This window comes from Microchirus variegatus, assembly GCF_963457635.1.
Source record: "Microchirus variegatus genome assembly, chromosome: 7".
Lineage (NCBI taxonomy): Eukaryota > Metazoa > Chordata > Actinopteri > Pleuronectiformes > Soleidae > Microchirus > Microchirus variegatus.
The window spans coordinates 4,732,302-4,753,360 of NC_139808.1; the positions used below are offsets into that span (position 1 = coordinate 4,732,302).

The window sequence follows — 21,059 nt, forward strand, 5'->3', positions numbered from 1 at the left end:
ATGCAGAAACCAAAAGAAAAAAATGTGGTAACAATTTAGACTTTGCATATAAGTAGCATACTAGCCCTTTATTAGTAAATATTAAGCATGTATTAACACCTTATGTAGGAAAAATCAGAATTCATATTGTAATAGAGGTAGCATAATGTTATGTAGAATAAGGTGTTAATACGTGCTTAATGATTACTAAGGGCTAGTAATATACTTGTATATGTTACTAAGTACCTAGTTAATGGTGAACATTTGTTCCCTTAACTCAAAGTGTTACCAAACATTTGTTTTTATGTTTTTTGTTTCCATAGTGATGCCCACACTCTTTGAAGTTTTCCCATTTTGCATATGCAAATTAGCAGCTCAACTGGACCACTTTCAATTTCATGTAACTTCACTTCAGATACAGGTTGAGAACTGGAAACAAAAGTACGTCTGCTGCCTTTGACATGTAAACTCTAACATTCGTATGTTTATCTCTGCTTGTGCTGCCAGAGCAGCTGTCAATCACTCACAGATAGACACACATGGTCTGAGGGAGATATTTCTCTCTTTTTATCCTCTTTTCCGGTAACTAAATGTGATTTCGACTAATTAAAAATAACTGGTGATACCTCAAAGAACAGTTATAATATCAAGGCTATTTTTTTTAACCAGTCAATATATTATGTGATTGTAGTTGACAAACAGTGTGTTCATTTACATATTGTTTTTCATCCTCATATTTGAATCTAAATCCTGGTCATAAACAGTCATATTGCATCATACTGAATGCACAGTGATGTTAATCTAAGCCCAAAGTCCAACACAAATTGTAATTACTGTTAATCCCTCTTAATTCTAGTTTTGTATGTGATAAAAAAACACACACCACTACTTTAATTGTAATTCCATCTGTTGTCACTGATTTGACCTAAAATTGTGTGACAATCATCCCACAACTGTCACATTATTTTCTTTGTGTCTGAACTGAAACAGAAAACTAAAGCCACCTTAGTATTGACGTGCAAACCTTTTTTTTTTTTTCTCCTGCAGTGTATTTATGCAACACATTAATGTTTGTTCAGTTTTTGAATTGTTATAGTGAACCTTACTTAAATCCAAGTTAGGGAGTTGTTGTTTTTTGTTTGTTTTCATTCAATTTTACTTAAATTGAGTGACGATTAATGTAATCTAAATTTGTTTGATACAATAAAAGTGGTTTAAATTGGTGATCGGGTGTTGTACTTTCACGCTAACCCAGCAGCACTTGCACTTTGCCTGCATCATAATTTACCCAAAGCAAAGTAAACCACGGCACTGCTTTCCTACGTCTAAAAAAATTAACTCAACCTCCACTAACAGCGTCTGACATCACTGCACCGCTGGTCATGTGTTTAGTTGAGTTTTGAATTCTAATCCTAAAAATAGGAACCCAGACGATGAATAATTCAACACATTCAGAGCCAGGAGCATAAAGACACATACATTTTTCATAACAAGAGCTGATCTTCACAAATATCTTTGGGGACACTGCAGCGATTTAAGCTACTGTACAATTTTGAGGTTCAAAATCACTTTTGGTGGAATTGGTTTTACTTTTTAGAAGTTGCTAAAGAGGTTGAGCATCTTTTAAAAAAGTACTAAAAACCACTTGAGACAAAACAAATTAAAATGATGATCATGCCTGTTTTGTATTCATGCGACTATGTTGACTTGCAGCTGCGAGTCCTGCGTGGCACTCCTCCGATCAGTGACAGTTTGAGTTGCATTTACTCTCCTTTTCCTAAAATGAAGATTGTTATTGTGAACTCTCTGAGTGACACCTGTGAAAATGAGAAATTGGGTTTGAATCTGAGGCCACAGGGCAGCCCCAGAGCCAGTTGTCTTGACTTTTCCCCCTCTACAACCCCCCCTGCTGGTAGAGCAGGAAACTGAACTTTTTAAACTTGAATTGCCATTTTCTTTCACAGTGGAAAAAGTAACATTATATAGAAAGTGTAGAGTCAATATTAAGGACTAAACTAAGGTCTATGTGCTGCATCAGTACCCAAGAGAGGTGCTTAAAAGGGTCAGTTATATTTTCTCTCTAAATAAGAAAGGCTAAATGTTGTTCTACGCTTTTCTGCAAAGGTCAAAACAACACACTGGCCTCGTCGTGCACCCCCGCTGCTTTAAAGTCTGAGAATACAGAAAGTGTAAACACAACAAAGGCAAAGGTTGCCCTCTCTCTAATATCTGCTATGGCTCTTCATGGCGGCCACATAAACAGACAACGGTCACACACTGCGTCAGACCCAGACGTGGTAGTTAGCATTAGCCGGAGAGACGGTTCTAAAGAGTTAGAACTCAAACTCCGCTCCACAGAGGTCCAGGGTAAGTTTAGTCAGAACCGTCTTTGCAGAATTGCTGATACGTTAGCCTCAAGCTACCAGCACATGAACGCAAATCCCAGATTCAGGTTTTGTTCACCTGGTGTTTAGCTTCGCTACTCTTGTATTTCTTAGTTTGTCCGACGCAACGCACTCTCCTAACTTTATCGCCCAGAAACGTCCAGAGCTAAACACAGAGAAAACAGTAACTTCCAGCAGAGGGCAGTGTTTCACTCGATTAAAAACACCACCACAGGGATTAACTTTCAAAAACAATGCTTTATGAAACACCTAATCCTGATCTCACTTAATTGATTTGGTTTGATTCAATGTAGGGCCCCCCTCCCGAAGGCCCCCTAATGCTTATGAACCTCCCTGGTTTTGACATTTTTGCAAAAAGTGCCGTGTCTGTGTACTAAATGAGTGATAAATAATCTTTTTAAGACACAAGAAAAGATGCTTCTGTTGAATTCTATGATTTTTTTTAATGTTTAAGAAGCCCCGCCTCTTAAATAATCCATGCCAAACAGCACACAGAGCAAATAATACATTTTCAATATTTATTGCATGATTAAATGATGTTTGTGTGTGTGTAGTTTAAACTACAAAAAAAGTACAATGGGTGTTTTGTTGGTGGTCGGATTAAATTAATGACATGGACTATACAGTGACATGGCCAGCATGTAGACTTTTTATTTAAGTTATCATAGTATTCTACACTTGATATAAGACATGAGGACATTTTCTATGACTATACTGCACATCTTACCTTGGGAAGATGATCTTAAATGTTTCAAACCTGTGGTTTGTTGCTATATATAGAATTGTTTAGTATAGTATAGTAAGGCATTACAAACCTCAGTTAACCTTGATAGATAATCTGTCGGCTACACATGTTTATATCACAGAGGTTATGAACAGAGGTGAGGTCTACTGGTTTGAATCTGCAGTGGGGACTTGTTGGGAATTTTCCGTCTGCTCCTCTTGACTGCTCCTTTGTTCTGTTGTCAGCCTTGGGTCTGAAAATCCTGGAGGGATGAAGATATTAAGAGATACAGGAACATTTTTAAGGAAAAAAGGAAAAAACAAAACTGTCTTTTCATCTATTTCTTCACGAGATTACTACTGAACACAAATCACTCACTAGTATTGAATGAAATAACGTCACCTACCGTTGGAGCCGCTCTCCTTCCATTGGAGCTTGTTGTCTTCGGTGTGTCGCGTCCACGTGGAACGGAAGCTCACCAGCTCGGCCGTGATGTGAGCGAGACTCCACTGCAGACCTCGGGAACTTTCCTTCCAAAGATTACTATTGAGGAAAAAAACAGAGCGCTGTCACAGTCATGACAAACCTTTTTAAGTTTCAAACCTTTTATTTCTATATTTATTTTTATCTTGGTCATGCCTGCACAAGGATTTCTGATCTGATCTTAAGCCAAAAGTAACGTGTGTGATTCTTGAACCCTTATATATATGAATAAATAAAATAAAATATCATAAGATATATCCATCCATCCATTATCTACCGCTTTATCCTCCATCACAAGATATAATCAAATTAAAATTCATCCTCTTTGAGCCGATCCAACTCGTTTCCTTCATTCACCATTTTAATTGATGGTACGCCCCAAAACACTCATAATACAGACAAATAATGCAGTTTTGCAGATGATTAATGATTATTATTTCTTTTCAAACTTTTATTTGTGACTATTTATGCTTTATTTGTGTCAGTGTGGCCCTCACACATCCCTGCACTATGTTCTACTCACTGTAGAACAAGAAAAAAAAAAAGATCATTTATAGACTCCTGTCAAATAATATGCTTATATCCTATTTTATACACGTACAGTAGAACATTCTGCACATGTTTGTAAAGTAAACTGCAAAGTATTGAGCTTAATTTACCAAAATATGTTGACTTTGAACAGATTAACCAGATTATTAATTAAAAAATGTGTTTCCCATTTCTCTTTAAGGTGACCACAGTGATCACAGTAGTGCATGTGAGTGTGTGTGTGTTTGAGAGAGACAAGCTTTAATAACATGGGGTTATAAAAAATAGTCAGTTTTGCATGTTCCTTAAGTACCAGGTTAATTTCCTTTCTTTATTTGACCCCCCCTGATTAAGCCTTGTTTACCATCTCATGCATAAAAGTCTAGCTTTTATGCTGCTATGGCTATTGCTTCATATTCAATGTTTATATTTTTATTCCAAAAGGTATATTGTGAACTGTGGTACATGAATACCTGTGTCTGTTACAGGGGTCTGGTGGACCAGGGTTCTCCTCCACCAAAGGAATAACAATCTTTTCCGCCATGTCCGTCAGCAGAGAAAATGTAGGATACACAATGAAATCTATAAAACCTGCAGGAATAGATGCTGGCACATTAGCATGTGAAAACTTAATGTGTTATAATAATGTGTACTGTGAATAACTTTGCAGCAGAAAAGAAATGCAAATGTATTTAAATGAGTTCAACAGTGGCAGTACATTTCCTATATTGCAATACTGAACCTTGAAAAAAAATCTGTATTCAGTTCACACAAGGTAAGAAAAAAAACATCAGTGACTGGAATAAAGGTTTTGGAAAGTGTTTGTCAGACTCACCAATCTGGGACTCAGCTACCAGGGTGCTTTTTCGATCGCACAGAGGAGAGAAGGGTAGGTTGAGCTCCGCCTCTCTATCACCCTCACAAAGACAGACAGAGAGAGAAAATATCTTAAAGGGCATCCCACTCTTTACCTAAAGTTAACTTTCTAAAGGTTAGCTCTTTCCAAACCCCTTTGCAACCAAACAAAATCATGTAACACAAAACAAAACAAAACAAAGGAAGCATTTCAGAGAGAGACGTTTGTAACATCCTATTTTTAAAGCATAGCAGAGCTCAACAACGCCTACTCTGGTTCTTGGAAAATTTGAGCAAATGTAACTTGATATTCCACAGACTTTTAAGGTAGCCAACATTTCCTTAAAGCTAACTCTTGATCCAGATTAATCCATTACCCTGTATCCAATATATTCAATCAAGAATTAGAGTTCATCATAACAAAAAAAAATTACAAAATGATCTTTACGTGACCTCTAAATAGACTTCCTGCTAAATATTGGTACTGCATTTGACAATATATAACTTAATGAAAGAGACAGGAATTTGTTATTAAATTAACTACTCTGTTTTGTCTTTTAAGTTAAAAGTGAAGTAAAACACAATTAGAGAGTTTTTCGTACAGCAATGTCTCATTTGGAACATGTTGGCACCACCTGTGCCATTTGTAAAACTACTTATTTCATTTTATATCACTATTAGTGTTCAATAAAACAGTTTATGGCTTTGTTTTAAGTTTCAATTATTTCTATATATTTCCCATTCCAAAAATTAACACACGGTGGCAGGACTGAGCTGTATCCCAGGAAGGAAGCGTGTTGGTCATTGTAATGTTTCCCCCAGGGTCCAAATGTAACGTTCGAGGCGCTCGGAATGATTTGAGTGTAACACAGGAAGTGCGTATGTTGTTCGCTGTAATATCAACTTCTGACGGAGAAACATTAAACACGGTAAGAGTACTTTTTACAGCAGTCGTTCGGCGGAGCGGTTTTTGTTGTCTTCATACTTTGTTTTTTGGAGTAAAGTGCTGTGAGTTATATCCTCACAATCCGCGAAGTTTTGGTAAAGTGTCGTCGCGTTCGATCCAGATATAGAGGGTTCACCATGTTTTTCACCTACGTCACATTCGGGGCAGTAACCCGGATGCGCGGCCATATTGGATGTACTCGGAGGTAAAAACTGCGATGGATCCGATTGAAGTCCGAAACCACGGAAAAGCTCCTTAAAACGCGTTATAGATGCAAAGGCATACAGGGAAGGACTTGATCCACAGGAATGGGAATGAAGGGGTTATTGGTGGTGCAGATCCATACGAATTGGCTCCCTCGTCTTTATTCAACCCAACCTTAACTGTATGATATCATGAGGTGTAACGTTAGCCAAGAGTTTTTCATTTCGGTGACCTACACGTTGATATGCATTAGTCCACATACCATAGTCTATAGTTCTATACACTGTACACTATATGAATTATATTATTATCATCACATTAGAAAATTATTCAAATTACCGTAACTCCTCGCTACTTCGTGCAATTTGAATCATTCGAACTTCCCCTGAAAGTATATATATATATATATATATATATATATATATATATATATATATATATATATATCTTATTATGGTGCTAAAAGGCTTAAGAACCGCTGCTATCAACAATTCACTTACCTGACAATTAATGGCCCAAATAATTTCGGATGCCCAGATTTTTGCCTCGTAGATCCTGGTTTAGCTTCGTTAAGCACACGTGCCTTCCTGATTTGTTATAACTTTATAGTAGTCTAATGCTTTTCCGAATAACCAATTGGTACTGCCAAAAACACAGCAATAATTCATAATTTCCTTTCTTTCGGCGTTCGGGATCTGCTTCAGTGCGCTTTGTTTACCTACGGAGTACCTCCAAAATGGTGACTTCCGGTTTGATGACGCGCGTGAAAACCCTACATGTGGTGAGTGGGTTGACACAGCGGTGCCGTACAGAGTTTGATATGTAGTAATTAATGTAGTTGTTATTTGAGCTATGTTTGTCACGTTTAAAATAGGTTTATGTAGTCTTGTAGTCCATATTCTGCTGTCTGGTATCCCCCAATTCGGGAACATTTGAGGTTACAGGGTTATCTTCCATAGGCACAAAGTTAACTTTAGCCTCATGCTTTGTATGTAGATTAGACCAAAAATGTATTTATCAATAAAACTAGATAAATTAGATCAGTTTCTGTAAACTTGAGTCATATCCTAAAAGTCCTAAACTGTTATTGTACTTGACTTTAAACTCTCCAAAAAAACACACTAACACAGTCTCTACATGATCAGGCTCCTGATGAATCTATCATGAATCTATCAGAGTTCTTACCTGCCTGAAAAACTCCTCCATCAGGGCTTTGGTCCAGCGAGAATGCAGTGCCCAGGGCTTGGATGGATGGCTTATGTCAGCCGTGTGGAGTAACAGAGAAAGTGCTTTAGGCTTATCAATCCTGCTGGAGAAAGCATAATTCACTTCTTGTTTTTTTGTTTTGTTTGTTATGCTATGCTTGTATGGTACGTGACACACTCAGGCAGACAGCATCACATTCACATGAATTTTGTCTGCCCAGGATTATTTAAGCCAAATGTGTGTAATGCACAGTGTGAATAATAATAGCACATCGTCACATAGTCACAGTCGCATTACCGCTCTTGTTGTTGTAGGCAGGATTTCATGGCTTTGACTTGGAGTAAGTGGGAGGACATGTCTGTGGACAAAACCATCTCTATAACCAGTGATCGTAGCTCCCTGCACACACAAAGATATAGAGTTTAGTAGTTGGCCTTGCTTGATGGGGAAAAAAAGGTAGTGGTAATTACATTTCAAAGCCCTTCAATAAATACAATATTATAATACTTTATCTATCATACTGTATCTCAAGTATCAACCTTCATGAATGTATAAACTGTATATACAGTATGAACATTTTGACAGTACACACTGTACTCTATTGCAGACAGTATAGTCAAAGATATACAGTATAGAATATGAGCTTATTTTGTTATTGTAATAAATAACTTTAGACTCTTCTGGATTTAAAGGGCTTGCTGTGAGTCACCAGGAGGTCGGGGGTCGATTCCTAACTCCACTACTCCACCTGCCAATGTGTCCCTTGGCAAATTGCTCCTGGTATGAATGGGTAATATACCAGGTGTATTATAGGTGAATATGGGTGTGTGATAGAAAAAGTGCTGCATGAATTATTGTATTATTATATGAATGAGGGTGTAAGTTATTTTTCAGTTTTATAAGTACTGTATCGTTAAAAAAAAAGAAAAAGAAAAAATGACTGAAAGAACTATAACTGTAGTGCAAGTCACCCAAATGGTAATAAATGTTGTCTTTTTCTCAGATTATGTTCAACTGTGGATAAGTACACAGTTACTCCACCAGGGAGTAATTGCTGTATGGTGTGTGTGGGACTGACTAACTTAGTGTGTGAGTGCTCACGTGCCCACTGATGTGTTTTTAATGGGTTTTAATAAACTGAGGACTATAGCGCAGAAAACGACCCATTAGACTTCAGACACGAGTGTTTTACAGTCTTCTTATAGGACTCTTTCTTTTTTCTTTTTTTTTTTAACAGCTTTGTAACCAAAAACCTATCTTGAGTGGGTGCATTTTTAGTGTCAGTTAATGTAATTTTCATTGATTGGAAATCTTGTCGTCTTACATCCATTCTTCTCGCGACAAATTCATGAAGATATTCATTTGCTCGTTCTGCAGAAGCCGAAACGCAGCGCTGAGGTGATGGCTTTCCTGTACCGATCGGTCGTTGTAGGTCAAGGCAAACTCGGACCTGAAAAACAAAGTCAGACACTGAGAGAGCAAGAGAGGAAGAGGACTGGAACTGAGTGGTAACTACACTGTTTAATATTCTTCCCTTTATTGATTATATTGAATCTTCTTCTGCTTAGAAAGTTTTTGAAGATGACATCTGAAAAGAGGGTTCTGAAATAGCAGTATGATTTTGTGGTTGATTTTGCACTTTTACATGTCCATAATTAAATCATTACAATAGAGACAAAGCTTTGAAACTGACTATATTAGCAGTAAATAAATCCTCATGTTCTCCCTAAATAACCCCACAAATTAGTTTGTTTTCAGGACAAGTTTTTGTTTAAAAGCAATGATTCACTTGTCTGGAAACGATTTATTTGTACGTTTAATTTAGCCGCTGTGCAGCGACTGTGATCTATGCCAGCCAGTTAATTATAATTAATGACAAATTGAACATTTAGACACAGGCTCCTCTCATCCTGCAAATAACAACACAATTACATGGTCATTTTGACACTTAATTATAGGAAACGTACAGTGCCAAAACACACAAGGAACGTTTCATGTTACACTGGTGCTTTTTTTTTGCTTTTGAAATTTGTGGACAAACACAGAACCTTAAAAAGTCATTGAGCAGAGTCATGCAGTACACACAGCCTTGAGCTGAGCTTTGTGGATCCAGATGCTGCACAACATGAAGCTGTTTGCAGTGTCAAGTATTGGTGAAACTGAAGGAGGATAGTGAAAAATATCTTCCACTACAGGAGAGGTTTTTTAATAGTTATTTTTTTCCATTATGAGGATTCGTCACCAACATAAAGTCAATATTTTTCATTAAGTATTTCAAGCCTGTAGTCGCTGAGTGTTTGTCTGTGTGTAGGTGGAGCATGACTTTTAGATAGATGCTGTTTGGATAACTGTAACCAAGACATGTTGTCTTTGAATGAATAGGCATCTTTGTGCTTTAGCCCCAAAGTAAGGCATAATGATGATGATGGGTGCCATGAGACTGCGTTCTTCAGTTCTCTTATGTGGAAAATCGACATCTAAAAATACTGTGTTTGCCTTAGCATCCATCTCTCTCCCCCTCGCTCTGCAGTTCTGCTGTTCTAAAACTTTACAGCAGGATGTTGCATCAGTATAGATGTAAAAAAGGCTGGAGCTTTTTAAAGACGGCTTACGACAGAATATCAGAAAAGGAGCTTACTTTGTGTGGATGTGAAAGTTGTTTGTGGTTCCCGTGTGCTCATAGTCGTGGATGGCTGCGGCGAAAAGTGACGCCATCACCTCGAGCTCTGTCAGCCAGTGCTTTTAGACACAAGAGATGAAAGACATTATATCACTATATATCATTATGTACTTTAACGGCATCATGTCATTTCTTTAAAAACAGAGTCAATCACTGTTCACAGTTATTTCAGATATGTTTGCTGTATTTTTCTCTACATGTATTAAAATTATACTATGTATTGCCTGATGCAATATATCTATTTCTTTTAAAATACCTAATATCCACAATGTCGCTACACAGACACAGTTTTATGTATCACACACACAAAATATGTAGTGATCTTTGGCTAGAAATAGCACTAGCAAATACTAGTGTTTTTTTGCTTCTTAAAATGCTTCCCTTTAGGATGAATTTATTGTGTGGGGAGAGATCCAGTACCACAAGTCCAGTGCGCAGCAGCAGGCAGTGCATTGTTTGCGTCACGTCGGCGGCGTGGACGTGACTGTGGTAGGGGTTGTTGTTTCTGCAATATCCTCTCTCAAGTGCAGACAAGAACTCTGTCAGGCAAGAGATGGGTATCTGCAAACATGCGTTACATTACATTACATTTAAAAATCCAGCATTCAGTTTGTGTGTGAGTTTGTATTCATCACCTGGCAACAGCGCATATTGATGAGACTAGAGCTGCAACTAACGATTCTTTTTGCAATTGATTAATCATTTGGTCCATAAAATGTTGATCAGTGTTTGTCAGATCTGGAAATGACGATGTTCTCGAATGTCTTGTTTTGTCCACAAACCAAAATGATTCAGTATGAATGATTTCTTTGTTATGTGGAGCAAAGAAACAAATACAATATTCACATTAAGAAGCTAAAACTCATCTAGAGTTTCAGCTCTAGATGAGACCCAATCTACATTACTGTGCAAAAGTTTCAGGGCACCACCAGCCCTGTTGTTTTTCTGTCTGTCAAATTCTGTGATTGTTGGAGTTTGGAATGAAGTGATGCGACTTAAAGCTGGTCTTAAATAGTTATCTTATATATTAGCGAGCTGTCAATGAGTTTAACTCATGCAACATTTGTATGTAATGCTCAAACATGTCTTGAATAAACCTGGCATAATAGACGTGTTTTACAGCAGATATTTCTTGAAATGAAATAGTAGGACAAACACAGGATTTACCAGTAACATGAATGAAGGTTCCACTCCAGTATTAACAGAGCTGTGTTATTGTTCAAGTGTAAGGGTGGATCACACTAAATACTTGACACCTGTTGAGGAGGTTTTTTTTCTTCTTTTTTCTGAAAAAATGCATACATATTTTCTGGATGTGTGCCAGTAAAGTGAAATAGCAATAATTATCCTCAATTGTTGTTATAGCATTGTGAAAACAACAAACCTAATAGTGGCCTAAGACTTCTGCACAGTGCTGTATCTACTCATTATAACAACAACAACAATAGGGTCCATTGTAATGGGCAGTGAGAAAAGTAATATTATTATTATATCCACAAACTAACTGTACAGAAAGTGCAATTTTAAATCTCAAGCTGAAAGACCTTAAAACGGCTGTTGAGCTCATATCTGGTGACCAGCTCAAAGAAAATAGTCCGTAGTGCGTGATCAGAGCTGGTCACGTTCAGAGCAAACACATCAAAGTTCCAGCGGTCAACATCCTGAGGAGGGGGGAAAAAAAGGGGAAAGTGTCGGCGTTAATAACGCATACTTGTGCCGTGCATACTAGCTCTTTTGTGATGTCCGTTTTATTACATGAACACACACACATGATTCACTGTGAGATTTAGGATTGGTCGGGGCTTACCCTGAGGCAGTTTACGACCGCCACAGGTTGGTCGGGCATGGCTGCAGTGTAGGCCCTCTTGAACATCCTGGAATAATGCAATGTTTATGTTGAGTTCAGCTAAAGTTCACATGTTGACACTGTGCAGTGAACTCGACTCAGGGGCTGTTTATAAAAGTTATCCCAAGTCCCTGTCCCCTTTTGGAAGGATGTTTTCAAGAGAGAAGGAGGATAATGTTTCACAGTGTGCTGCCGCTGCAGCCGTCTGTATTTTGTCTGTAACAACACTGTATGAACTTAAATTAGAGTTATAGCACCTGAGTCATTTACAATGGAAGCTTTATGGTACATGGTAATCGTTTCCTGATATTATTACATGTAGGCGTCGTAAAGGAAACGCAGAGCTGCTCTGCAGAAGCTGCATCGTTACTGTAAACATTCTGCCACAATTACACAGGATTTGTTTCATGTTTGTGCCAAAAATCACTTGACTATCATAGCATCAGCCCTCTTTTATGATCCCGAAATATATGACAATGAGCAAGTGTGTTGATATACCTCTCCACAAATATCCCCGCCTGCACCGCATGGACGATGCTGCGGAATTTGGGCTTTTCATCTGCACGTCGCGCGGGCCGCCGCACCCTCTGGGTGAAGGTGGACGCCAGCCAGTCGGTGACCTCTGAAGGCACGCCGTCGGACTGCAGCTGCTGAAGGTCGTCTTCAGATTCCAGACACTGCCTGTGAGCACACACACACATAGACACAAACACTGATTGCTATGATATGAAAGAGAAAAAATCTGCGACAAACACGGGATGAAATTGCCAAAGTCATAAAAAAGACAGAAATATATTGTATAGTCTGGACTTTTGCACATTTCTGTCACTGGTTAAGACACTGCACAGAGTCCAAAAATGAAGGAAGTGGGATCTCTTTTTCCATTATATTTAACCATAAAGCAAGCAGATATCAGCAGTTTTAAATAGACTGTGAAATATTAGAGACATTTGCCCTTTTTCTTTTTTAGCCCTCTCTTGCTCTTTTTGTTTGCCTAGCACATTATTCTCTATGTGAGGGTCACGGGGAGCTGGAGGCGATCACGGCTGACAAACAGTTACACTACCGTTGGAGAGTTTGGGGTCACTTAGAAATGTCCTTGTTTTTGAAGGGAAAGCACTTTTTTCCGATGAATATAACATTAAATTAATCATAAATACACTCTATACATTGTTAATGTGGTAAATGACTATTCTAGCTGCAAACCTTTTTTAATGGAATATGTACATAGGTGTTTAGAGGCCCATTTCCAGTGTTCTAATTCTAGTTTGCTAATCACGTTAGAAGGCTATTGGATGATTAGAAAACCCTTGAAAACCCTTGTGCAATGATGTTAGCACAGCTGAAAACAGTTTTGCTGGTTCTTTGACGAAAGGTCAAAATTATTATTTTGAATAAAAATCATTATTTCTTACGGAGCCCCCGAAGTGACATGAGAAAAAAAAAATGATGAAAAAAAAACTTTAGATCTCGAGTTTACAAAAAATTATGAAAAAATAAACCAACATTTTTTTGTAATTTTTTTTGTCTTTTTTTTCCCATGTCACTTCGGGGGCTCCGTAATTTACAATCTTGTCAATGTCGTATATATTTTCTATTCATTTTGCTACTCTTTTGAGAAATAAAAGTGTGACTTTTAATGGAAAACACAAAAGAATGGTATAGGTGACCCCAAACTTTTGAATGGTAGTGTATACCCTGCACTTTTTATTTTTATTTTTCATTTGAGTTTTTAATGTATTTGAGTTAAATTACACATGGACATAATTTAGCTTTTGTTATAGATGTAAGAACTGACAGCAACGATGTTTAGACATTCGTCCTCAACCTGAAGTCAGAGCTGTGTGAAAAGTAAAAGCTATTGGATAGCTTTGACCCATACCCGTTTGCCACTTTACACATTATTATTTCCAACATAATTTCCCTACATATTGTATGCTGCTGTCAACCTGCTGCAATTTCCATCAACGCATTTTCCTAAAACAATTATTGCTGCTCTCTCGTATGCAGTCCCACTCACACATTCAAAACATATCCATGCTGGTTTTTCTGTTATCACTATCGCACTGTGCTGCTATCGCGTTTCCCTATAAATACATCTGATGCTTTTTAGTCTTTAGAGTAACCATAGTGAAGAGTTTGTTCCAGACTTACAGCAGAAACCACACATGCAGTTACCAGTGGTTAACCTGACCATGTGTTTCTCAGAAAACAGTCACACAACAACTAGAGAAATCACTCAGAGATCGCAGGTCAACTCAGTAACCCACAGTGTGAAAACCCTTCCCATCGTGCAAGGTTTAAATTAGTATTTAAAACGTAATTAAATCATGACCCAGATCAGTCATAACCTACATCCTTCAATATATGTGGTGGAGATAGAGAGGCTGCGAGAAAAAAAATAAAAAAATAAAACCTTGTTCCATCAAGGTAAACTGCCTCCAGTAATGATGCTGTGAAATCCAGATTCTTTTTGATGTCTTCAAAGTCGACATCTTTCTCGTCCAGCTGCTTCAGAATGCCCCTCAACCTGAACAGAAACAAAATCATTAATGAGGATGTTATCAAATCAAACATACATACAAAAAACCCTGAAACATGCCCAATTTTATAAAGGCAATAGGAAGCTTTATTGTGAAAAGCTACCCCTTCAGTAACCTTTACTCACAGCGGTTGCAGTCATACAAGTTAGCTACAGAAGAAACAAAATGGCAGCCTTCTACACAAGAGCCTGTGAAAACTGTCAACACTTGTTGCCGTCAGGAGAAAGTGAAAAGGTCTGAGAAGTGACATCAGGTTGAAAAACCTCCTCATGAAAACGCTCATTTGGAAACCATTTAAATGCCAAGCTGTTCTCAGTTGCCAGTGGCAAAAAAAGGGCATCATTAGTGCCAAATTTTCCATGAAAAAAAAAAAAACAAATTCCCATGGTCAGGGGCTTATGTAACCCATATTTTGTCAAAGTTGGTTCGGTGAAGAATTATAGTTTTGGCATTTTTATGGACACATTCTGCTCTCATCTGCAAATGTTTTTCTTGCTCTTGGTTCAGAGACTTTAACCAAAGAGAAATAGTAAGTAAATGCTTAGATGCTTAGTCACCTCCAGTGTAACCCACCTGCAGTGTGTTTATGCAACCTCATCACTGTGATAAATCCAAAAGCTTTCATACACTGATGCAGTGTCTCGTGAAAGATCCCACTCTCTCGCTCTGGAATCATCCAACTTTGATAAGATTATTCTTTTCTCCCTGGGTGTTTGAAACAAAGGTTTATTTGATGTGACAGCACACGTTTTGTGCCACAGATAATTCCCCTAAAAACATTTTTTACCTCTCTGTTTGATACCATGAACAATTGTGTTCCAACTGTGCCAGGCTACGCTGTGGAGCCAAACTCCTAGCGAGGAGACGCTCACAGCTTTTCAAGTGTTTATCACGCTGGCAGGAGCTTTCAAAAGCTGTTGAGTCATAAAAATAGCATGCATCTGAATACCGCTGCTCACTTTCAATCTCGAGTAATCTTTTGTGATAACGCAGTATTTTTTTGTTTCAACTGTTTGCAGCTGGGGGCCCACGGTTGGTGTAGTGGTTAGCACTCTCGCCTTTGCAGCAAGAAACAAGGGTGGGTTGGAACAAGGGGGTTAGGGTTAGGGAACAAGCGCCTTTATGCAATGAGTTTGCGTGTTCTCCCCGTGTGTGCGTGGGTTTTCTCCAGGTTCTCCGGCTTCCTCCCACAGTCAAAAAACATGCAGATTTGGGGATGAGGTGCATTTGTCACTCTAAATTGACCGTAGGTGTGAGAGTGTGAGTGAATGGTTGTCTCTATATGTGGCCCTGCAATGGACGGGCGAGCTGTCCAGGGTGTACCCCGCCTATCGCCCTATGTCAGCTGAGATAGGCACAGCACCCCTCGCGAACATCCGGTGGAGGATAAAGCGGTAGATGATGGATTGGATGTTTGCAGTTGGGCGCCACATGGCGGAGCAGTGGCTAACACATTTTCCTTGCAGCAAAAAGACCCAGGTTCACAACCCGGTATGACTGAAGGCCTTTCTGAATGTTTGCATGTTTTTCAGGTTCTTCCATTTCCTCCCACAGTCCAAAAACATGCAGAGGTTAGCTGGATGCTCTAAAATGACCGTAGATGTGATTGTGAGTGAGTGGTTGTTTGGGTCTCTGTGTTTGCCCTGACCTGTCCAGGGGTGTACCCCACCTTTAGCCCCATGTCAGCTGGAATTGCCTCCGGTGGAGGATAACGCGCTAGACAATGAGTGAGTGAATGTTTGCAGTGGAAGAGCCTCTGACAGGACGTTTACAGGAAATTTCACGTCAAGTGAACTTGAGGAACTTTGTTTATAGAGACAAAGGACACGTTTCCCTTTTGCGCAGACATTGTTTAATCTCCACACTGCGTAGTGTCGTCCTATCTAAGTGCATATCGGAAAGAATCCACACTTTTTGCCAGCACAATTATCTACATAATGCATCTCAAAACAAGAAGAAAACAAACAAAAAAGAGTGAAATCCACACCAGATTAGCAAGTGCTGTGAATTATCTCATCTGCATAGTCATTAACTTGAAAGAAATCTGTCAGTTTATGTTCCAAATACTTACTAACCCGAAAAACCCTCACAGGGCTTTGAGCTATGAACCCTGCACGCACTAATAAAGCAATGTGTTTCTCAAAACAAAACCACATGACCCATCACATCTGCAGCACATTTCCCTCCCACTGCAGAAGCAACCACTGCGAGCAACAAGTGTTTGTGCACATGCTGATAGTCAGAGAAAGTCTTGATGAAAGCAGGATTCTTTGAAATGTAAGAATTAACTCGTAAAATCCTTGAAAAATCCACAGCATTATTACACATCATTGGTGTCTATTTTAAAGTCACATGTTTAATTTGACGCAAAACAAGAACCCTACTCAAACAGAATATGATACAGAGTTTGACCAAACACTTCCTAGCTGTGTTCAGCCTCTGAGTAGGAGAACATGTAGAAAAACAGATTATTATGATAAACCCTTTACTGATTTTGAACCCTGTCTTACCTAGAGATGGGGATCTGCAGTCGTTTCTTACGGATTCTCACAAGTTCAGCCATTCCACACTCAAGTTGTCCCCAAATAGACCCCAGAGTTAAAAAAGAAAACAAAAAAACAACAACAAAAAAAGCAATATCTTGAAAAAAATAAAAAATTGTTGCAGAGAAATAGTACGCAGAAAAGTTCTCCAAACCACCAACACAAACTTCGTTCGTCCTGAGACAGACTTGTGTTTCAACAGCTCTCCCACCCACTTCTGGGGGACCCACTACAGTTCACTCTGATTGGTTAGGCAGGCCTGAACTGTGTGTGTGTATGTGTGTGTGTGTGTGTGTGTGTGTGTGAGAGAGAGAGAGTACGTGTGTGTGTATGCTTGAGCAGTGAGTGAGAGCCTTGTGTGTCTTTGTCAGTGACTGTTTGTGTATATGCATGCACCCGGTTGTGTGAAGTGAGTTACTTGACCTGACTCACTGATGAAGTGTTGACTGCGAGGCTTTCAAGCAGTGTGTGTGTGTGTGTGTGTGTGTGTGTGTGTGTGTACACTCAAATCCCAAATGAGAATTTTCCACCACAACCGCAAATCAGGGAACTACACAGAGTGTCTTTGAGTGAAAACCCCACCAGAGTCGCCCCGACCCAAACATACATAAACAAAGCCTGTCCTCAAAACCCACAACAGGCCAATAGTTTTACTTCTGTTCATAGTCCTGCTGTGCACTTAAGATGCATTCAATGACATTATATTTCTCTCTCTCATTACTTTAATAAAGGTCCCATATTATACAAAATCAAATGTTTAATCATTTAAAATCCTTATATTTGGGACGCCAGGAGGCCCTATCATTCGGCAAAGTTTAAAAAAAGATGACTCACTCATGTATTTGTGGTCCTCCTCAGTCTAAGTACAGGAGATAAAACACGCAATGTTGACTTCCGCACTCATTAGGACGTCACAATGCGCTAAATTCCTGGAATTGTTGTCTTGCGAAGCTCCGATTTGTCCGTAAAAAACATGCGAGAGTGCTGGCGAGGGCAACGATATATGGAAATTGGAAGTCCGCAAAAAGTTCTATTCTTGTCTCCACAGTGCAGCACAGAGTTCTACACAAACTTCCAGCCTCAGAGGATTTATCTGTCCAGTGGGTACATGTTATATATGACGGCGACGGTGCCTGCTAGAGCCTGCAAATGATCACTTTTCCAAATGCTAACTGCTGTTAGCGCCCAGCAGCCTCTGTGGCTGATGTCATTTCCTGTCCCTTAAGTTTCGTTTTACTTTTTTTTAAGGTGGAACTAAAGAGATACTACTGAACCGAGCGTTCTGAACAGGGCTGTTTTGGCAGGGTGATTGAACTGATGTGGTGCTTCATCCTTAAGGTATTTTGATCAAAGCATGTCACAGACATGTTCATTAGGACACCAGGGAACTAGGTTAACTTGGAGAAATAGGGTATAATATGACCCCTTTAACTTGCTGCTTTTTGTATATCCCTACGTGAGTTAAAGACAAAAGTCACTAAGCAAAAAGTAATTTTCTATACACAGCACAGAGACTCCGATCATATACGTCAGGTCAGTAACTTACATTAACAGCAGAGTCAAACTGACATGGCTCATAAATATCACATCACAAGTGTTATGTTAGCACTTAAGAGACTCAAATGAAGTCACTCTTCTCTCCAATGAGGCATCGTAAAAAGAGAGAGCAAGTCATCTAAACATTTTTGCACGTAAAGTTCCATTAATGTTTTTTTTTTCTTTTTTGTTATGGTGTACTGTGAGAGCTGGACCATGGCTTGGGAAAACCCCTGCCTGCTGCTGTCCATCTCCCTGCGTGTCCTGCTTTGGCTGCTGGGTCACACTAACTCTCAGGCTCCCATGCTCTTTGACATGGCATGGCATATTGCAAAAAAGTAACATTACGACATATGATGCTTCATCCCATGTGTCACTTTAGCCTGCCTCTCTCCCACCACAAGTAATCAGAGTATCAACACCCACATTATCATGTCAAATGAAATAAGTATAAGGGTAAATCAACCATTGTTACTTATATCCAGTTAAATCTCTTGGCTGATTTCCTTTTATTGGCCTGCCAGCCTTTCTTATAATAACATCTCTCTTTTTCTCTCCCTCATCCCTCCTTTATCCTTCCTGTCTCCCTCTGATGATGATGAACATACAAATTCTGATCTTTCTCTGTCCACCGACTGACCCGAGCCAATTATTCTCGCTGCAGGCCCAACACTTCAGAGAGAGAGAGAAATCTGGCACCATAAATCACACTGAAATGTTACGTGCGTCTGCATGGGAATGAGATATTTAAAGGGCCGGGGACGCTGGGAGGCACATAGAGTGGTCACTTTTGATCTTTACGACAGTGGAATTAGTTTTTTATGACCAAAATGAAATCCTAACGAGTGACAACGACCACAGTTTTTTTTTCCAATTACTAACAAGCATTGGTAAAAGCTACCTTTTCAAAACTCTTCACACAGTTTGTATTACCAACATGTATCACAGCTCCAAATCACATCATACATGTGTCAAAATAAGCTTCCAAAAAGCTTCACTTCGTTGTCAATATTTAGCTTCTATAGATTCCAAAGTGGCTGCAGCAGAAATGCATCATTCTGTTTTAACTGTAAGTTTAACCGTTTTGAACAGTGTGCTTGCATTTGAAAAATGTGCTGCAAACGTATAGTTTTGTGCATTTTGTGGATTAAGTTTTGCTGACTTAGTGAAAAAGTTTTGACAATGTGACTTGAAAAAAATGGAATATATTTAAACATGAAAATGCTGCTTACACAGAGATGCAGCAGCAATTGTAACTTCACCAACAGACACAAATCCTTGCTCCACAGCACATTTACTGAAAGATCACAAACCTAAACCCTCTGTATCTGCACAACCTGCAGAAACACAACACTGTCCCATCAACAGAGTGAGAAAAACTATCATTTTTAACATGTTTGCATATAAATAAACATGCAACAAAAAAAAAAGAATAAAACATTGGAAGCAGATGCTGACCTTTCCAGTGTGGTCGTCCATGTCGCGAGACAGAGATGTCTATCGGCTGCTTTGTGTATCTCACGTGTCGGTGTCATGACCTCTGGCTCTGAGTGCTGCTGCTGCTGCTGCAGACCATGTGTGTGTGTGTGTGTGTGTTTGAAAGTGTTCGAGAGAGTTGAGGGACCTGTGCTTCTTGTTGCTAGAAATCCGTTTGAATGTGTATATCTGCTGTAGTTTATGTTAATCTACACTGTTCTGTTCAGACTCAGTGACACATGTTCTCCCTCCCTCTGTATATGTATAGACGGCTACATATGCAGTGTGTGTGTGTGTGTGTATGGTGTTATCTCCTGTGTTCCACTAGTCAGCAGGAAGGGCTCTGCGTCACCAGGACAATCACGAGAGAGTCTTTATATCAGGACCAGAGTTTCCACCATTAACTGTCCTCAGGGTCTCAGGACAGGATCCTCTGTGGAGCTGCAAATAAAGGCCATCTGCATGCAAGGCCTTAGCATGCAAGCAAATAGTGTACATATCACTGCAGTAGGAGTTAAAAAATAACAAAGGTAAAGATTTCTAGCACATTCCTAATACAAGAACTAAAATATTCCTTCGTTAGGAATTAAAAAAAATAAATCCCAAAGAGTAATAAAACTTTTTTCTCTAATGCCCCTGCATTCATGTCACAGTCCATTACTGCTCCACAAGTATCGACTCATAAAACCGTTCAAAAGTGAGTTACATTTTATTATATCGTCAACTTGGCATACTCGACTCACAAGTGCCCACAAGAGCAACAATTTAAGATTTATATCTGCTTACAGCGACATCGTTTGTTATCAGACGAAGTGTTAATGTGCTGCTCATAAAAGCTGACAATGGAAAATGGGTGAAACGGGCGGCAACTAAGGCCAGTGGGCTGCTTTTTTTCTATAAATATAAATAAAATATGGATAACGGTTTTTTTTTATGATTTAACCATCACAACACGATTTTAAGTCTATACAAACACACACCACATGTACACGCTCACTCATGCTGGTAGATTCTGTGCTCATTATTTTGTTGTTTTAGGATCTGCCATTTGTTTATTCATTAATGCTCATCTAAGTGTTGCTGTAATGGGAATTGAACCTCTTAT

At 39.0% G+C, this 21,059-nt stretch overlaps 1 protein-coding gene across 1 annotated transcript; it reads right to left on the reverse strand.

Moving 5' to 3' along the window:
• Positions 1–3,272: 3,272 nt before the first annotated feature.
• On the reverse strand, positions 3,273–16,962 carry LOC310929758 (dual specificity calcium/calmodulin-dependent 3',5'-cyclic nucleotide phosphodiesterase 1B-like; the record flags this gene model as incomplete). The annotated part of the gene is made up of 14 exons (XM_083892604.1): positions 3,273–3,370; positions 3,515–3,651; positions 4,593–4,710; positions 4,955–5,036; positions 7,310–7,430; positions 7,628–7,729; positions 8,655–8,780; positions 9,969–10,069; positions 10,431–10,571; positions 11,555–11,671; positions 11,818–11,884; positions 12,355–12,537; positions 14,273–14,386; positions 16,910–16,962. 14 exons carry the CDS (start codon positions 16,960–16,962, stop codon positions 3,273–3,275), a joined length of 1,560 nt encoding a protein of 519 aa, XP_083748730.1.
• Positions 16,963–21,059: the final 4,097 nt, after the last annotated feature.